Source organism: Littorina saxatilis, linkage group LG2, assembly GCF_037325665.1.
Source record: "Littorina saxatilis isolate snail1 linkage group LG2, US_GU_Lsax_2.0, whole genome shotgun sequence".
In the NCBI taxonomy this organism is placed as follows: Eukaryota; Metazoa; Mollusca; class Gastropoda; order Littorinimorpha; family Littorinidae; genus Littorina; species Littorina saxatilis.
This window is the reverse complement of record NC_090246.1, coordinates 22,461,107-22,481,431: the sequence shown is the minus strand read 5'-3', so window position 1 is coordinate 22,481,431 and position 20,325 is coordinate 22,461,107. Positions and strand designations below refer to the sequence as shown.

The window sequence follows — 20,325 nt, the reverse complement described above, 5'->3', positions numbered from 1 at the left end:
AGCACGAGCGTGTGCACGCACGCCAGGGTGATAAAAGCGCCTGGAGATTGAAACGAGCAAGATCAAAGCGCTCATTCCATTAGAAGGTGGTCCCGCACAATGCCCTACAGCTAATTCCGCAGCAGAGGAAAACCAGATACACAAGCCTCCTGTCCCATCCTGTTTCACAGTTCAACCTCTAGCGGGCGACTATCTTCTAATGACAACCTCCGAACAACGACTATCCTTCAAAGAAAATCCTCAAACGGACGCCGTGCTTCTGAGGAAATTACGCTCCAGTTAACAAACAGCTTCTATTGAGAGCACCCTCCCACCCGTACCCCCCCCCCCCCCCCACCCACCAATTCCCCCCCAAAAGGGACTTCCTTCTTACGGACGTTTACAACACCGACCACCTTCCGAGGACAGTCTCCAACGAGCGACAACCTTCAACGAAAATCAACAAAGGACCGTTTTTTCACATCTTACGCATAAATACACAGACACCGATCATACAAAAAAAAAATGCCAGAATCCCTTTTTCCATGTGAAAGTGCAAGCATACAATGAGTTTCTGAGCTGAGCATGGTGCTAAGGTAGAAAAACAGCTGCCCCAAAAGAAAACCAAAGAGGCAAATGGATGCAACGCACGTTCACAATCGGTTCTCCTGCTCGCTCAATGACAATCTTCTTAATGACACTGACAAGCAAGACGCAGTCGGTGCAGCAAGCTAGGGAGACTCAAGGCCCTGGCAGCACATCCCAAGCAGTCCGGTTTCTAGCAGAGCCCTGGGCACACAGCCTCGGGCACCAAACTCCGGGCCACAAAGCACCTACACTCGCCCACAATGGATTGTCGATACGGGACCTAGCGCGTGCAAACTCTCCAAACAACCCAGAAAAACTTCCGCCCATGGATTTCCCACCGCCCATTTCAGTATTTTACGACCAGAAGAAAATCCATATACCTTGGAGCCTTGTGGCGTGAGAGTTGCTCATTTGGGGCGTTCCACGCGACACGGCGACACTACAATGACATGAAAGCAGATCAGCGGAAGAAAGGGAAATGCCGATAACACAACAACTACAGGTGAATTATGCTGACACTGTTCGGTAGTTGGACATGATGAGCGACCTAATGGCGCGACTTCTGCATTACAGCCAACCAGGAATTCTTTTCCAATTGCAATTAAGACTGATAAAAAAAAATCAGACTTAAGCCGCCTTTGATCTAGTTGATGCTGGGTTGAGTTTTTTTAGCGAGGTTTTTTTCGGGGTGCGGGGAGATACGGTGTCTCTTCCACTCTCAATCAAAGTGTTCGCACAGGTTATCATGGAACCCGCATGACCGCAACAAAGCTGAACAGGGCATGCTACTATTCCTGACATGATTGTCAGAAAATACGCTTTTGCTTAATGTCAGAATGTCAAGGTTCTCTACGCGTTACTGCTATTAAAAGCAAGAACTAAATTGAAAACGTATGGATTAACTGTCAGATAAGAACCAGCTCAACACAAAAGGCCAGGGCACATAAAATGTAAGGCCACTGTCAATATTCTAATCCGTTTCCTGTCCTATCGTCCACGAGCTCTTTGCCGTCCAGATAAACCATTGGAAATGCAAGACACTGAGTAATGAGTTTCTTACAAGCAAACATTGCAAAGAAATACAGCAATCTGATTATTGAACGGTCTCGCCCAGGAAAGGTTATATCAACAAATCGGACGTTTTTCCATTGGCGTGGTGGACGCCCGTCAAAGTCTCAGCCATCGGTAAAAAGTTGGAAAGTTTTCAGAACTATCGATAAACAGAAAGTATCTTTTTATATTCATAATTTCAGTTTCTGGCATTTGCCTTTTGGATTTGGTGTCTTCAATTTGAAGCGTTTTGTAAACATGCCTTTTGGTCTGGAAATATTTTGACTCTTCCCGTTTGAAATTTGCTCATGTCAAACATTCTGGATATTTCGGCAAGAAAAAAACTAAACTCGCAGCTTGAATACCTCAGCTGGAGCTGTCACAGTCATCTACCAAGATAACCGCATCACGGCAGCGAAAAGTAAACCGACCCACTTCGACTTTCTGATGCAGCGGACCTCACGTGCAAAATCTGTAGGACACATCCGCGCCGGAGGGGACAGAGCAGACTGCCTTCATCCCGTTGAGTTAGTGGAGCCCCCCTCTAATCCATTGCTGTCCCAAACTCACTTCGGGCAATGGGATGAGTCTAGTCTCTACTGTTTGTTTTGCAGACTTTATCTTCCTGCCGTACATTTTGCCTGTGAAGCCAAAGTGATCTTATTACCATAGCATGGGCCCTTTAGCTGAGTGATGAGACGGCAGCACAGTTTATGGCCAGGATCTGTTTTGTGCTGCGTGATGCTGTTTACTGCCTGCTAGGGTTTGTACAGTCTGGCCCGCTTATCAGATTCTGTTGTATTTGTGACTTTTTCCCCTGCTTGTTATTGTACAGTCTGGCCCGCTTATCAGGTTCTATTATATTTGTGACATTTGTTCCTTTCAGGTTATTATACAGTATTGGCCACCTATCAGATTCTGTTGCATTCGTGGTTTTTTTCTCCCCTGCTTGATATTGTACAGTATGGACCGCTTATCAGATTCTATTATATTTGTGAAATTTTCCCCCCTGCTGGTTATTATACAGTATGTGTCGTTTATCAGATGTATTATTTTGTGACGTTCTTCCTCTGCATTTACGTTAGTGCATAAAATAGAGCGTGTGGCAGACCAAGGTGACTTATGGTTATCAAAATGAAAGAATGGTGGAAATAATTAATGGACTTATGTACACTTAACTTATTCATGTGTCTATTCAATCATGTGTCCATGCGTTAATAAATAGGATCTAACTATTTAAGAAATTCGTACACGTTTTCTAACATCAGCATTTACATGTTTCACGTTCCTCGCGTACCAGTGGTTTTTTGAAGGTATGTTCATGTTCACAAGACAATCTCTACACAACGCTACGAGCTTATAACACTCTACACAACTCAAACTTTTGAATACGCACATGCCACCTAGTCCTCTCACCCTTATATCTTTCTTTCTTTATTTGGTGTTTAACGTCGTTTTCAACCGTTCAAGGTTATATCGCGACGGGGAAAGGGGGGAGATGGGATAGAGCCACTTGTTAATTGTTTCTTGTTCACAAAAGCACTAATAAAAAAATTGCTCCAGGGGCTTGCAACGTAGTACAATATATGACCTTACTGGGAGAATGCAAGTTTCCAGTACAAAGGACTTAACATTTCTTACATACTGCTTGACTAAAATCTTTACTAACATTGACTTTATTCTATACAAGAAACACTTAACAAGGGTAAAAGGAGAAACAGAATCCGTTAGTCGCCTCTTACGACATGCTGGGGAGCATCGGGTAAATTCTTCCCCCATAACCCGCGGCGGGGGGGGGGGGGGGGGTCACCCTTATATAAATAATTCAAAATAGTGCATGGATCGCTAGCCGGCGGCAGTCTAATCAACGGGCTGAGCTGCTGCGGGCGCATTCCAAGCCTTAATTCCATTTGTGCACGTGAGACCTGTCTGAGGTCAACATCCCTCAAACTGTGACTGTATGTTGTCGGTCTGTGGACATTCAACAGACGGTCCTGATTCGGTTAGTCCAACATCGAACTTTGCGGCAGACCACCCAGACGGTATTATGACGTTATCGTGACATCAGCCAGACGTGTCTGATGAGTTTTTATTCATGAATTTGATTAGCTGGTTTGTACAGGAGGGTGGAGATTAACGTACATTAACAACATCAGTCATCTCACGTGGCTATCAAAAGTGAAATTCCGTATCACATTAGTTCGGTCTAAAATACAACCCCCGGCTTTAAAAAAAATATACATTTTTTTTAAATACACTAGAATTGTGGGGCTCCAAAATCTGCAAGTTTTAAACTATGGATGTCACACTAGAACTTGCTAGTCTCAAACTAAAGCTTTCGAACCAGAACTTGCGGACTTCATACTATAGCTAGCACACTAAAAACTTGCCGGCTTCGAACTACAGCTACACCACAACTTGCCGGTGGCTTCAAACTACAGCTACGCTAGAACTAGCAGGCTTCAAGTTCAAACTATGGCTATCACACAAGAACTTGCTGCCTTCAAACTAGAGCAGCACCAGAACATGCAGGCTTTAATCTTATAGCTGTCAGAATGGAAAAGGAGGAATTTAAAATTGGACATATTTTAATGCTATCGTCTGGATTTGCACTAACACAGTGATGATAAATCCAGTCTCCGCAACAATGCCACAAAAGGGGAGACAAGAAATGCCTCGAGACTCAGTGTGACAACTTCCAAATTGGAAATAAGATTTGTTTCCTTCTTTGTTTCAAACAGCTGTGGGGTCATTCAAATTAATCCCTGGGATGACTAGTCTTGTTTCTGGTCGCCCTTTTTTTGACAAATAGACTATGAGCTGAGACAAATGTAAAACACAGACAGAGAGAAAGAGTTTGAAACAGAGACCGAGGCGACAACACGGTCGCAAACTTTCTCATACAATCAATATGCTCGCGTCCTTTATTCGCTTTGTCACGCTCAGTAATTGGGTTCTCTCTTCAGTGGTTAAGGTCGCGCGAAATGCAAAGTCACTTTCAATTCAAAATCCAATTTTCCGGTGAATTTTGAGCATGATGATTTGGTCTGGGTCTCAACAGGATTGTGTGGCACTGCATAAACGGGTGTAATTTGCCATGAGCTTCGGTGCGAGAGCCTACGGAGGGTGTAGCAGACGAGAAAAACGGGTAAAAACTATCAGTGACAGACAGACAGGCCTTTTTTCCCCTCTCCCCTTCACTCCTTCAAGATGCGCGCAACGGAATGCTGCCGCGCAAACGTGATTTAACGTTCTCACACATGCTATCTCCATGCTAATGTTCGCGGCAGCCTTGTCTAAAGGTTCCAAGAAAATTGTTGGAAGTTTCCTGTTGGGGACGTTTTCCATTATGTGTCTGGTCTGGTTTTTCTCGATGGCAAAAAATAAATTGGACGACCATGCCTGGCAAATATGTGGAGCTCATACTTTGAGGCATTTCTATGCATCACAAAAGCAATTTCTCAATGCAATGAAAAGTTACCACAAAGCTTTATGTTCTTTCGCTTTGCAGTAACCTTTGAATACCTTCTATCCCCATATGCCTCACAAAAACGAATGTCGTTTTTATGAAACGTCCCGCCATTGTTTCTGTATAGTTTTTCGTGAAAGTTTGAATAGCAGAAATTCCTCATTTATCGTAATAACATATTTCCTCACACAAAGTCAGTCAGCAAACCAGACAGAGTGATTCTCTATTACTGAACTCTAAATATTCCTTCTCCACGGCGAGATGGGAAGCGGCGAGTTAGACGGGGGCGAATGGGGACGTCACCTCTCCACCCCATTCCCCATTATCCCACCCCCACCCCATCCCCCATAATCCCACCCCCACCCCACCCCACCCCCTTCTTGGGTCAATCAAGGCCGGAGACATTATTTGTATAAAATATAATTAAAGATTATCAAGATAAGTGTTGAAGCTATCACTTGTTCGCCATGTTTTGCTATCTGAATGTGTATTGATTATAATTTCAAGAACGTGTCCATAAGCAATCTGCTTGTTAACGTTCTTAATGTTGTTATTGTTTGAAACGTGTGTATGAGAATTTGAATAAACACGCTTAAACCAAGGCCGGAGACATACAAAGCTGATTGCATGCACATCGAAGGCAAACCAGACAGAGTTATTCTCTACTACTGAACTCTAAATATTCCATCCCCCATAATCCCCCCCCACCCCATCCCCCATAATCCCACCCCCACCCCATCCCCCATAATCCCACCCCCACCCCCATAATCCCACCCCCACCCCATCCCCCATAATCCCACCCCCACCCCATCCCCCATAATCCCACCCCCACCCCATCCCCCATAATCCCAACCCCACCCCATCCCCCATAATCCCAACCCCACCCCATCCCCCATAATCCCACCCCCACCCCCATAATCCCACCCCCACCCCCATAATCCCACCCCCACCCCATCCCCCATAATCCCACCCCCACCCCATCCCCCATAATCCCAACCCCACCCCATCCCCCATAATCCCACCCCCACCCCATCCCCCATAATCTCACCCCCACCCCATCCCCCATAATCCCACCCCACCCCATCCCCCATAATCCCACCCCCACCCCATCCCCCATAATCCCACCCCCACCCCATCCCCCATAATCTCACCCCCACCCCATCCCCCATAATCCCACCCCCACCCCATCCCCCATAATCCCACCCCCACCCCATCCCCCATAATCCCACCCCCACCCCATCCCCCATAATCCCAACCCCACCCCATCCCCCATAATCCCACCCCCACCCCATCCCCCATAATCTCACCCCCACCCCATCCCCCATAATCCCACCCCCACCCCATCCCCCATAATCCCACCCCCACCCCATCCCCCATAATCCCAACCCCACCCCATCCCCCATAATCCCACCCCCACCCCATCCCCCATAATCTCACCCCCACCCCATCCCCCATAATCCCACCCCCACCCCATCCCCCATAATCCCACCCCCACCCCATCCCCCATAATCCCACCCCCACCCCATCCCCCATAATCCCACCCCCACCCCATCCCCCATAATCCCACCCCCACCCCATCCCCCATAATCCCACCCCACCCCATCCCCCATAATCCCACCCCCACCCCATCCCCCATAATCACCACCCCCACCCCACCCCATCCCCCATAATCCCACCCCCACCCCATCCCCCATAATCCCACCCCCACCCCCTCCTTGGGTCAATCAAGGCCGGAGACATACAAAGCTGATTGCATGCACATCGAAGGCTGCTGTCAACCAACACTTTTATCATCAAGGCACGACCTGATTTACACACTACCCGCTTCATAATAACCACACCTCCTCGGTCCATAAAGAAACACATGCACAAGGCTGTATTCGCCCACCTTGAGGTGCCTGCTGCATTCAGAGCAACTTTAGCTGATAAAGGGCTTACAATGGAATGGATTGCTCACTGGACGTCTCAGGGTCGATGGGATATCGCAGCCGTAAATTGCACTTGATTTCCTTGCAAGATAGCCCTTCTCATGTGCTCCGACACAGATCTGTCCAGTCTTTCACACGGGATAAGAACAGCCTGCCACTTGGACACATACCAAAAATCAACACCCTCATAACTACTTGCGCAGAGCGTGAATCTTTGAGTACAACTAATTTCTCAAGTGACACCCTTGTCAATCTGCTAAATATGTCCGCAAAAAATCCCACTCTCCACAGAATGCAGCCTTGCTCCTGATTATTTGGTATGTGTCCAAAACAAAGGATGCGCGACCTCTTATTCCACGTGAAAGCCCGAACAGACTGATCTGTGTCGTGAGGTCGACAGTACATTGTACCTTCGAAAAGGGAGCGAATTGCTGGCTTGACGTCTCAGGACCATTGAGATACCGCAGCCGTAAATTTCGCTTTAATTCCTTGTAACTGAAAGCCAGCCCCTTAAAGGTACATTCCTCTTCGTGCGACCAGTCATGTTCTCCACAAAGGCTTTTTTCAGGGATTGGAGCATCCAACAACAAAAACTCAACAGCCTGGATTTTGAGCAAGATCATAACTGTTATTGTTTTGTTCAGAATTAATTTCAAAAGTGACACCTATGCTCTTACTCCAAGCGAAAGCGTGGGTGATGAACTTGATCGTGTACGCGAATAACACGGTACCTTTAAACTGAGAGGATTGCTGGCTGGACGTCTCAGGGTCAATGAGATACCGCGGCCGTAAATTGCACTCCATTTCCTTGTAAACCAGCCCCTTTAAAGACCTGCTTCGGACAAGTTGCCAATTATCTCCATCAACTGTGGACCATGCTTGAAATCGCCGTGACCGATGTCACGTGACCGGTCAAGGGGGCCGAATACTTTACATGAGGGCAAAAGCGCTCAAAATCCCCAGCGATCGTCTTATTCCCTTGCGTTCGTGCACTGCAGCTCCCACGTGCTCTAGTGTTTTGTGAGTGTGAATGTATTGTTGTGTAGGATTTTGTAACAGTAGGCTTTTATTCGTATGGCCGCCCCCCAAAACCCGCAATTTTAGGCATTTCGGTCTTTGTTAGTTTGTTTGTTTGTTTGTTTGTTTGTTTGTTGCTTTTTGGAGGTGGACACCCTGCATTGAGCGCACTAACCTCTCCAGATATCCACACAGTAGCTGCGCGGAAAAGCTACTCAAAAAATTAGGTTTAATGTGTGCGCTGTGCAGAGTGGTGCAAAGGTGGCTTCGGCGACAGGAGTGAGTTATATTGCGGTTACCATGGCTCCGGGCGATAATACATCTCCTTGGTGAGAAGCGTAAATCAAGTGATGAATCTGACAAGGTTCACTTTTGTGGTCCGATGGAGGCCAGCCAAGATATCGACGTCCAGCCCGTAAATCATAGGCACAACCTGCCTTCACTTTTAAAGCTGATTGATCTCAAAGATTCAAAGTGCACAGAAGGAATGGTGGTAGGGGCAGCAGAGTGGGGATATACCTGCTCAATATTACACCAGACAAACGCCGCCACGGGCACGGGAGGTAATCACTATCGTTTTGATCAAAGGAAGACGTAAAGATGAAAGCATCTGGATGTTTGTGCAGTTCGGGAAATAAAGCAGCCGGTGAGAGTATAAACGTTATGACCGGGAATTGCTAAGTGTTGAACGAGAGTGAAAAGGGCAACGTATAGCCCTAAAATGCAGTACAGTGCTGTAGTTGTTACAATAAATGTGCATCGACATAGGACACAGAACAACTGGCCAATTTGAGGTCGGCGCAGGCTAGATCAAATTTCTCATGCAATATAATATATATGAGATGAAATTCTGACATTCGCTGAGCTTCACACACGCAAATTCACGCCTAGGCGCAAGACGACAAGGTCAGAGGGAGTCAAACATGACCTCCTCGTTAGCTCACAGCTCTCACGGACAAAAGCAAAAAAAGGCATTAACAAAAACAAAACAAAATGAAGGGGAATATTTGAAGACGCCACAGTAGTGTCTAAGGCTACGTGAAGAGCTATCTTAACAGAAGGACTAGACCATGTTGAGAAAAGACGAAACCTCATCTCGCCCAACCCGCACCCCGCCCTACAATCAGAACATGGATAGAAATTAAGCCAGAGATGCTGGTACTTGTGTGCAGTGATACCCCCATAGCTCTGTGAAATAAGGAGAACAAAATGCCGTGGTAAAAGAAAAAAAACTCCCTCCTCCCACCCTCCCCTTATCTGCTGGCTATTGCAGAAAATAATACTTCTTTTAACTTTTTTTTCAGAAGGAAACTAGACTATGGTGAGGACAAAATAAAAGTCCACATTCCATCTCCTCTCCTCCAAGTATAGATGCCGGAGGCTATAAAGACCTCCATAACTCTGTGTCAGAAGGAAACTACATCATGGACGTGGTGAAAACGACTATGTCCCCGTTGCGTTTCATCCCTCTCTTTCAACGAAAAGAGAAATGGATAAACATACAGTGACGCTGGTTGCTATACAGAAAAGGTCTCTGTTAATCTGTTAAACCATAGATACTCAGCAGTAGAAGGTTTTCAAGAAAACTACACCGGTGATAGACGAAGTCTCCATTCCTTCTCCATCTCTCTTCCAAAGAAAAGAGATCATGAACAGAAAGGCAGTGACGCCTGGTTGCTATACAGAACAGGTCTATGTTAATCTGTGTCTGGGGGAAACCAAAGATACTCAGCAGTAGAATAGTGAGAAAAAGACGAAGTCCCCATTACCCCTCCCTCTCTCTTCCAAAGAAAAAGAGTACATGGGCAGAAAGGCAGTGATGCTGGTGGCTATGTGAAGAAGGACCTCTATAATTCTGTGTCAGGAGGAAACTCCCCCATCTCCTCCAAAGAAAGGAGGACATGGATAGACCGCCTTGTGGTGCCAGTGGCTATAGACATAGCGATCTCTATGGAGATGCTACCACTACCACAGCCACTGTGAGTCAGAGGCACCGTGCGGAGCGGGAGGTGGTGGTTTTCACCCTCAAGGTTTTCGCTGCAGATTGGGATTTTATTTCTTCTCCCTTGGCCGACCTGACTCACTCAAATCCCCGCTGTGATGGCTAGTAAGGCTGCGGTTATTTCTCGATTCTATTCCCTTCTGATTTTAGTTTTTAGTTGTCTGCAAATAATGTTCCCCTGTGAGATGGTCTTCAAGTCTGTATCGTTCACTGTCAGAATTGTTGTCTTCGTGTAGCTGTGGAACACTGGGTCGCGGTATTTGGATGGACAGGTTGAGTACCTAAGACCTCACTAAAAACAAATACAATTGAAATGTGAAGATCGTTAACACGCGCTCTCTCTTTCTTTTTTTTAAATACCGGTCGTTCTTCTTCTTACGTCCTCGACAATCAGGCCATTTCAAGGATTTTGTTCAATTCAATTCATATTGCTTTAGAGGAATAATGTTTAAAGCCACAACATGTTTTCCATCCCAACTTCCAATACTACCTGTTCCCACATCCGCACATTTTAACCTCCTGGTCATTAGGGGAGATGTAGACATACACATACATGCAGACAGGCAAAGAGAAAGAACGAGATAGAGAGAAAGAATGACGATGTAATAGCCCAGCATGCTACACCGCAATGTTAAAGACTAAAAACCTTAAACCAAAGGTGTGTGTGGATTGGGTTTTTTCAGCTCAACTTCCACAACTAAAAATGTGACCAGTAAAAAGAGACGGAGAGGCAGAGCGACAGACAGTATGCTGCTTAAAACCCAGCATGCTGCACAGCAGCACTCCCATCATTAGAGAGGTAAAAACGTCACATAAACGTCAACGCACGTGCACACCGCCCCGCTGCCCTTCAGGCTTTTATAGGACACGGTCGTGCGCGCGGTTCCTGTCGCTTCTATCTTGAATTGCCCCGTAGCTGCGCTCTCAACTGATTAAAGTGCTCCCCGCCCTTGCAATTCTGTCTTTAAAGGTCGTTGCTGCTAACAGTGTTGTTGTGAGTGTGTGAGTTTTATTTTGTTGTTGTTATTCGGTTACTTTGTTTGTTGTTGGTGGTTTTTTTTTAGGTGGTTGTTGCTGTTGCTATGGCTCAAGACAGTTTTCTTCACTGGCACAGAAAAAGCGCTTAAACCGATCCATTCTATAAAAAGCCTAGTTATAAAAATGCAAATTTGCTTTGCGCAAAAAAAGTGAAAGCAATGGGGACTCCTTCAGCGAAACACAATATTGAAAAACAACTTTTAAGCATTTCTGATATTGTTACCGCTAAACAGTGCAACACAAATTAAAATTATCCCATAGTAGTTTCATAAAACCATCAAAAATCATCATATAAATAAATGAACCGTTTCAATTCAACAAAACCTTTAGCATATATTACAGACATGGAAGGAAAGACTTTTAACAAAATTGGCAAATCCTCACTTTTGCACAGCCACTTCGTCGTCCAAAGAAGTGTTGTTATTTCAAGTGTGCCATGCCATTTAATTCATGGCTTTTCTGACCCAATGCAGCCCGGGGATGCATCTTGTTAAATTAATGTCCGAATCGACCTCGGGTCTTTTATGGCCAGCCTTCGCTAGAGAGGTTCTTGTTGACTTTCTTGTGTCATCGTGAAATTTTCTGGTCTCGTCCATGTTGTTGTTTGGCGCTGGATTGAGGTTTGAAAAGAGAATGTTTTGGTGTCAAGTACTTTGTGGGGGATATAAGTAGACTGTGGTCTTCGCTTGATAATGTTGCAATTTTTCCGGTGTTTGTGATGTGCGTGGTTTCTTTTTTAGGTTGTTGGTTTTTTATTGTTTTTTTCTTTGTTTGATTTTTACCTCTCTTCTGTTCGATTCAGCAAGAATGCGTAGACTTGTTGCTACAAAATGTGTCTAGTCATAAACATTCAACGCACAGCCTATCGCGTTTCTTAGGTGAAGAACCACTTTAAAAGACCATGCCTTCTCCTTCGTTTATCTTTTATTTTTATTCATTGATACTATGATAGTCAAATATTTTGACAAATTTGAAACATGTATGTTTTCTCTTGACACTTAATTTTTCGAGATATTAGCCATTTTATCTCCGCACCATTGATAATGAAAAAATCGTTATCTGTCTCCGGTGATGAATTGATTTTGAAAACGGATGTTCCTCGTTAATAGGGCATAACAGGTCAAGCATGAAGTCAACAGCGAAGGGGAACACTGCAACTAATAGCAAGGTCAGATGACAGACACTTTCCGAAAGTTTTATGAAGGAATAAACGAGCATTTAATTGGAGTCACTCAACCGAACACTTGGAAATTGGATTTTTTGCAAATACTATCATTTTCTGAATTTCTTTGTATCGAGACATTATAAGATTTGAAAATAAACGAATATGCGGTAATGTCCCTTTTTATCTCCCAGTAAACACGACACTCATTTAATGGCCAACAACTACCAAACCATGAACTCGTTTGATCGTATTCACAGTTCAATTCCTGACGCCTTTTATCCTTCTCAGTTTTCAGTACGTTGCAGTGCATCGATCTTTGTGTTGTACTATCTGAGATACTCTTTCTGCCGATTTTTCTTAGTTAAGTTTTCCAAAAATACCATATAATTATATGTGATATGAAACGAGCAGCAGCGAACGTGCTCCGCGATTTCCGTCAAAATCGGTGCAGACGTTTCAGAACCTTTTGTCATCACGCACACGCACGCACGCACGCAACACCCCCCCCCCCCCCAACCCAGAGAGAAACGAGCTTTATCTATAAGATTAACGCAAGGCAATTCAAAGGCAACAGTATGGTATTAGTATTCAGTGTGACTCCTTACCTCCTCACTGAGACTATTCAAGATTGAATCGGCAAAAAAGCCTTATCAAAAGCAAGGTTCTTTAATCCCCCCTCCCCCTCCCCCCTTTCACAAAGCTCCGTTTCCTCACTGAAAAAGCCATCAGAAAACATATACGGCCGTCGACACCTAATCTCACAAAGCCGCGTAAGCCGATCTATCTGGAAAACGCATCAACTTTTGTGTGGATGACAAATTTGACACCCGAGTCCACGTCTTTGTAAAAAGGGCGAGGAAACCTTAAAGCCTAGTGTTGTTTGGCACCCGTCGTGAGATGACAGAACGTCCGACTCGGGCACACACTGTACATTGTGAGGTGAAAAATACACGAAAAAAAATAATCCAGACATGCAGACAAAAACTATGTTCGCCTGCTCTCTTGAATGTGTACATGTGCATACAATAACACACAACAAATTCGCGTATACGCGCGCATACGTACACCATGTTACAGCTCTTTCCGTCTTTTTGGATCAAACACAAGGAGTGAGGATGAAAAGACATGCTCGAATATCCACGCCCCCCCCCCCCCCCCCCCCCCAATCAAAGAATCACTGACGGTTATGTCAGATCATATCGCTGGGGTAAAATACAAAAATGGGACAAAAACACACAAAACCATCACCACAAACAACATCACAAACAACAACAACACAACAACGAACACCGAACTACCCACACCAACAGCGTCAAAACCACACACATTCCAACCACAACCTCGAAACACTGCAACTTCACATACATGTAAAAACATAGTGACACAGACAAGACTCACCATCATGGAAGACCTTGCGCTCTCTGATGAGATGACCCAACGTGTCGTAGATGAGCTGGTGAGAGGGTAGATTGGTGTTGCTGTACCATCGCTGTAACCGGGTACGGATGGATTCCAGGGTGGCCGGGTGGCTGGCGTTGTTGAGCTCCGTGATGATGAGGCAGAGGGAGTCCGGGAGGGGGATGAACTGCGTCTGCGGGATGACCTGCATCTCGATGCCGTTGACGTCACCTGCCAGGTAAAAGTACACTGTGCAATACGCCGTTATTATACAGGTGATGTTTACGACACTTAAAGTTGAAATAAAGTTACACATATTTGCACAAATGGGATTCTGAAATCTCTCATTTTACTGCACCCACGAATATGTCTTACTTTTTGTGTGCTGATTTTGATTTCCAAAAACACATTCAGCCGAGGCTTGACATACATAATTTACGGAAAAGCGTACATTCACATAGAAATTTAAAGTCCGATTTGTTTGATGACACTGTTAACACGTTACCAACGCATACACGTACCCACCCAAAATGCTCGTAAAGGCCCACAGAACACAAACATAGTCAACTGGGACCATCTGCCTGACTTGACTGACTGCCTGGCTAAGAGATTTAGAAAATACGTTTGAAAGGGAACTCACTGACAGGCCCCCCTAAAACATCCACGGCGGTCCGACTGTAATTCACATTTCAATTTAACGTTGAAATGCTTTTCATTGTCATGCAAAATAAAAGCGCAGGGAACACCAACAAACACCACCAAAAAAAAACCGCATGAAAAAGCACGTGTCAGATCTCATAAAACCCATAACCAACATTTAAACAATCAAGTAAACTCAGACTTTCAAAAGTTCAAAACGAAAACAAAGGCTAGCACTGTGGGGTTTTTTTTTTTTTTGCCCCATCACTGAAACCTATCCGACAACCCCTTTACATCAACAACCAGCGTGTTGGAAGAAGATAAATTAAAATAACAACAACAGCAACAACAAACCAGCTAAACACACGGTACTCTGAAAACCAAAACGAACAAAGCGTAACGCTGGTACACCCACTGAGGCTTGGACAACAGCCCGACAGCTCCGCTAGATCAACAACCAGCGGGGTGTAAGGAGAAGTGTCAGTTTTTCGCCTTTTCGCGTGTAATCAAGTTCATCTACTCCTGCTAATCTGCCGTGTCCCTCAATTCGTCGGAAGGAAAGCTTGCCGCTACACCTATTGTGGTAGGGGAAAAAATGTTTTCTTTCGCCTCCCTAACGAGGCGCTGAGGCTGCCGATCTCGTCAGATAAGTCGCCCCTTCGAACACCCTTATCTACATCTCCCGCCTGATTGGTTAGGCGCCACCACCGGCTTCGCTCATTGGCGGATGCTTATTGGCTTAGTTCCAATTTTCGTTATACCTTGGAACCGAATTGCTGCATCAAAAATGAAGGGACAAGAACTCGTTAAAACTTGCTATTCTTGTCTACGACTCCTGAACACCTTCAAATTGAATTTTCCACACAAGAAGAATCTTCTCAGTTCATTAAAATCATCCAGGAAGTTAACTTTCTTCAAATCAGTTAAAACAAACTTGGCAGATATCCTTATTTTTAAGTCCTTCACTTCTAAAGACACAAAATACAGAACATTTTTACGCCTTTTCTGAATCCTATCTTTTGCACGACAGCAAAGCGAACTCAAACTACCCAAAAAGAAGCTCAAACTGGAATCCATGAGCAACTGTTTTCACAAAAGAGCATTATTGGGCATAAACTTTCATCAACAATCTTCCAGATCTCTGCATCAACTGGGTCCAAAAAACACCAGAACACGACTCGCATATAGTGCACTTGGTCTACGCTTTTTACCAGCAACACCTAAGCCATTCAAACTCTCGACCTTTGCTTTCTACCTCCTTGACATTCCCAACACATCAGCACGTGATCAAAGATTCATCTTGTAGACCACCTCTTCTGGACCACCTGCCTGGAATGCATCTTAACCTGGAATGGACCGGAAGACGGGAAGGTGTGGTAGATTCTGCTCCGAATTCTTTTTTCTTTTCCATCTTCTACAAAAAGGACTTTGCCTCTCAGGAACAAGGGTGAGATGAAGAGATCTTACTGATCAGAGAGAGATAGAGAGAGCGAGCGAGAGAGAGAGCGAGAGAGAGAGCGAGAGAGAGAGCGAGAGAGAGCGAGCGAGCGAGCGAGCGAGCGAGAGAGAGAGAGAGAGAGAGAGAGAGAGAGAGAGAGAGAGAGAGAGAGAGAGAGAGAGAGAGGGAGAGTGTGTGTGTGTGTGCGGTTCTGTGAAAACATCTTACATCATTTACTATTTATTTTCCCGAGTTGAAAGGTGTGGGAAGTGAACTATGTACATGTGTCGACTTTCGTTTTTAATCAAACACATCCAATGGACTTTAATAACCACAATAAATAACCAATACCTTGCATTATTACATTTAATCCTTCTTCAAAAACTATCAGCAGTTACATTCAAGGCTACCTCGTGTTCTTGACCGATTTTAACTACCTGACAAAGACAATCCGATTCCCACGTGCCAATTTCCTGCTTCGGGAGATTCAGCCGTCTCAAAGTCACAAAAAGACACAGCGCCCGAAAATGCACAAACCTTTGAGAAGGTCGCACTGAGCCGCGATTCGATTTTTAGACCGTAGAAAACATGGGCTTTTGAAAATGAGATCCTTCGCAAGCGATCCCTTCAAGCAAGGTTTATGGCGGCAGCTTTATTGCTACTTCTCGTTCCGAGGGAGCAGATATGACCGCCACTTCAGCGGCTTCAACGACTGCAGCGGGAAGTGTGAAAAAGGTAAGAAAGATAGTATGACACCCCTTTCCGGCTCAGGTCAGCCAAGAAGAGAGAGAAGAAAATGCGACCACATGTCAAAGATGTCTCAAGTACCTGCAGTAATTTTCATTTCGACAGAACTTATTTTCTGACCGCACCAATCATCTGGTGGTGTCACCTGAAGACACTAGTGGTAACGTTACGACACAGCTTGCAAAGGAAGCATGGCATAATAAACACGGTTTCATGCATTGCGCTTTTTAGAATGTTAATCACATCTCTCTCTCTCTCTCTCTCTCTCTCTCTCTCTCTCTCTCTCTCTCTCTCTCTCTCTCTCTCCTCTCCCTCTCCCTCTCTCTCTCTCCCTCCCTCTCCCTCTCCCTCTCTCCGCCCTCCCCCCCCCCCCGCGTCTCTCAAATAAATAATAATAATAACTATAATAATAACTCTCTCTCTCTCTCTCTCTCTCTCTCTCTCTCTCTCTCCCTCCTCTCCCCTCCCCTCCCTCTCCCTCTCTCTCTCTCTCCCTCTCTCCGCCCCCCCCCCCCCCCCCCCCCGCGGCCCTCAAATAAATAATAATAACTATGGGATGCAAATACGTCGGTCAGCTGGAACATAACGACCTCTATCAAGGAAAAAAACCACAAACATATAATTCCATACACGGTTCTGCTCTCAGCGTTTACGAGTGTCGACTTGTAGGACAACTGCAAAACATGTCGGCTTCCCACATAAGCTGGCTTTAACTAGGTTTAGGTCACACGCACCTGCTTTCCAGCGTAATGTTCCCAACACTTCCAGAGTTAGTTAGTCCCTTACGGGTTCAGCGGTTCACTTTGATCGTAAAGTGTGTGGTTTAAAGGAACCGAATGCATACACAAAATGCCATGAACATATAAACTTGTTGGCAGTCTGTGTAGACCATATGGCGGAATCCATTATTCATGCACCCCCTTGTCACATTCGTAAAGCGCACTTCCACGTCCGGAATTTGATCTTGTCATGGAATTTGTTCAGGTTTTACCGAGACAAAGAAAAGTCTAAACACTTCGTTCAAGTAATTTGTTTCTGCTGTGTGATACTATGACTCCATTTACAACGACAACACAAAGAACGCCTAATTAGGAACAATTTAAAACGATTCAAAACATATTGCCTAAGGGGAAAGAACCTTTAAATTCTACGGATCTGAACTGTCCGCGCACCGGAGGTTGTCTTTGATGCCGTCACGTTAAATGACATCGACCTGTCAGCTAACAGAGATAATGAAGCGCCATCAGGCAGGCTGCACACCACTTGAATGCGTGTCAAAATTGATCGTCAAACAACTTATCGATCTGACTGTTTAAACATGCACCGAGAGAACACAGGCGACTCGTGGCCACAGGCCTGGTCTGAAACATGCAGGCCACAGCGAATGAATTTTATGGACGACGCTATACTTGTCTGTCAGAATGTTAACCTGATCTTCTGCTGATTAAAAGTTAATATTCTAATTCATACAAGATTTGTTTTGCTTATTTCGTGCTCGTCTGTGATCAGAAGAGTATGAATGGACACTAACAAATCAAGGCATGGGAACTGTTTCTTCGCGGACATTTAAGTTTGCATGACGTGACAATTAAAAACCATACAGAGCTTAATATCAAATATGTCACGTAATGTGTTATGAAAATGAAAAAATGTCCTCGCAGCAAAAACATCGACAGAATCAAAATACTAATGCAATCCAACATTTGAAATAATACTTCACATACTATTACAGTCTCTCACAAATTTTTTAAATAACAAAACTAAAAATGACAAAAACTGAAAGAATGAGTTTCCACAGCAACTCTAGCTCTAAGCAACGACTGTCCGTGCTCAAGACGGATCAAAGTGACTTCAAGTGTTGAAGATAGCGATGTTCCAACAACGGCACCCTCATTACCACCACCGATAGCTTCAACCGAAAGCACTTTCCACGATTTGGCTTTTGAATGCCTCATTACCTGTTGGGGTGGAATTTCCTTCTTTCTTTTAATTGCCAACAGGATGGCGTTGGTTTCGTTTAACTTCCGGTACCATCCACAAATCCTCCCATGCGCCAACCATCTATCTTGTAAACATAACTGACACGTCTAACTGGCAAAACACAGGACTGCCTTCAAACACACCCTTCCCCTCCAATATAAATACTAAAAAATAAAATTAAAATAAATAACAAGAACAATAAACGCCAACAACAACAAAAACCTAACCAACCCGCATCTCAAAATGCTGCGTCACTCGAACATATTTACAATGTTAAAGCCCTCTCTCTATCTCTGTGTGTGTGTGTGTGTGTGTGTGTGTGTGTGTGTGTGTGTGTGTGTGTGTGTGTGTCTCTCTCTCTCCCCCCCCCCAGGATAATAAGCCAAATTTCGGAAATAAAACACACCGAGACGACTGACTAGGGCGGCGTACAAAAACGAAACGGGACAAGAAGTAACTCGACACAGCAGGCAGATGCGAAAAGCAGGAAGGGAAACAGGAGGGGCCCATCCGTTACGACGCTCAGCTGCACTCGGCGAAAACACACAGAACGTGTTCTTTGAGGTTCTCAGCACTGAGCGTAAACATACACAGTGGTACCTGCCATTATTGCGAGGCCCCTCCGACGAGAGGCCACCTCCCAGAAAAGGGCACTTTCTGGTGACCCTTTGTCGATAAATCTGACCAAAATATCATACCTTAATTGCCATGTGGGGCCCCTCCGATGAGAGGCCACCTCCCAGAAAAGGGCACTTTCTGGTGTCCCTTTGTCGATAAATCTGACCAAAATATCATACCTTAATTGTAGTTGTACATACAAATATCATGCCAAACCAAGTTTCAGCAAGATTAAGTGAGCACCTACTGTGAGTTTCTATCTCGCTGTGCTCCGCCAGGGACAGTCAATTGTGGGAATTTATGCACACACAAAACCACAATTGTTTTAACAAAAATATACCTGTCACAAAGCTTAAAGAACACCTGCAAGGTTGAGGGCACTTCTGGCCATTCCCAAAGGAGTTTCTTTATTTGGTGTTTAACGTCGTTTTCAACCACGAAGGTTACATCGCGACGGGGAAAGGGGGAGGGAGATGGGATAGAGCCACTTGTCAATTGTTTCTTGTTCACAAAAGCACTAATCAAAAATTTGCTCCAGGGGCTTGCAACGTAGTACAATGTATTACCTTACTGGGTGAGAATGCAAGTTTCCAGTACAAAGTATTACCTTACTGGGAGAATGCAAGTTTCCAGTACAAAGGACTTAACATTTCTTACATACTGCTTGACTAAAATCTGTACAAACATTGACTATATTCTATACAAGAAACGCTTAACAAGGGTAAAAGGAGAAACAGAATCTGTTAGTCGCCTCTTACGACCTGCTGGGGAGCATCGGGTAAATTCTTCCCCCTAACCCGCGGGGGGTCCAAAGGAGTCCGGCTTTGATCGCAGGTACCACTGTGCGTCAGTGATGCTACATCAGCTTTCCCAGTACCACGGACCCAACCATCACTTTCCTTCTCTCTTCTAGCTGATAAAAACAATATTTCCTATCGGGCGCAATATTGTCCAAACAAGCACTGAAGCAGAGGGGGAGGTAGCGGGCAAGAGATGAATTGTGCTGGATCGATGCCAGACGACACCCCCCTTCCCCTCGAATCTTGCCAAATCTGTGGGGCATCAAAATAACGAGACATTGCACGGGCCGAGATTAAAACCACCCCAGCCCTATGATGATAAAATTCTGGCTTCATATTTATGAAAAATGGGAATGTAAGAGGTAAAGCGTCTGTTTTGGCTTCTCCCTTTTTTACGACCACCTGTTTTTGCCTTGCTTCCAACAACTACATTCTTGTTTTACTTGGGTTTGAGAGTTTGAAGTACCTG

The 20,325-nt window shown here is 44.8% G+C and overlaps 1 protein-coding gene across 1 annotated transcript in view; it reads right to left on the bottom strand.

The window, feature by feature from the left end:
• Positions 1-20,325, bottom strand: part of LOC138958501 (uncharacterized) — a 77,164-nt gene that overhangs the window by 40,390 nt on the left and 16,449 nt on the right. The window contains exon 2 of the mRNA XM_070329674.1: positions 13,635-13,865. Within this exon, the coding sequence (XP_070185775.1) occupies positions 13,635-13,865 (231 nt within the window). The remainder of the gene's footprint in view (positions 1-13,634; positions 13,866-20,325) is intronic.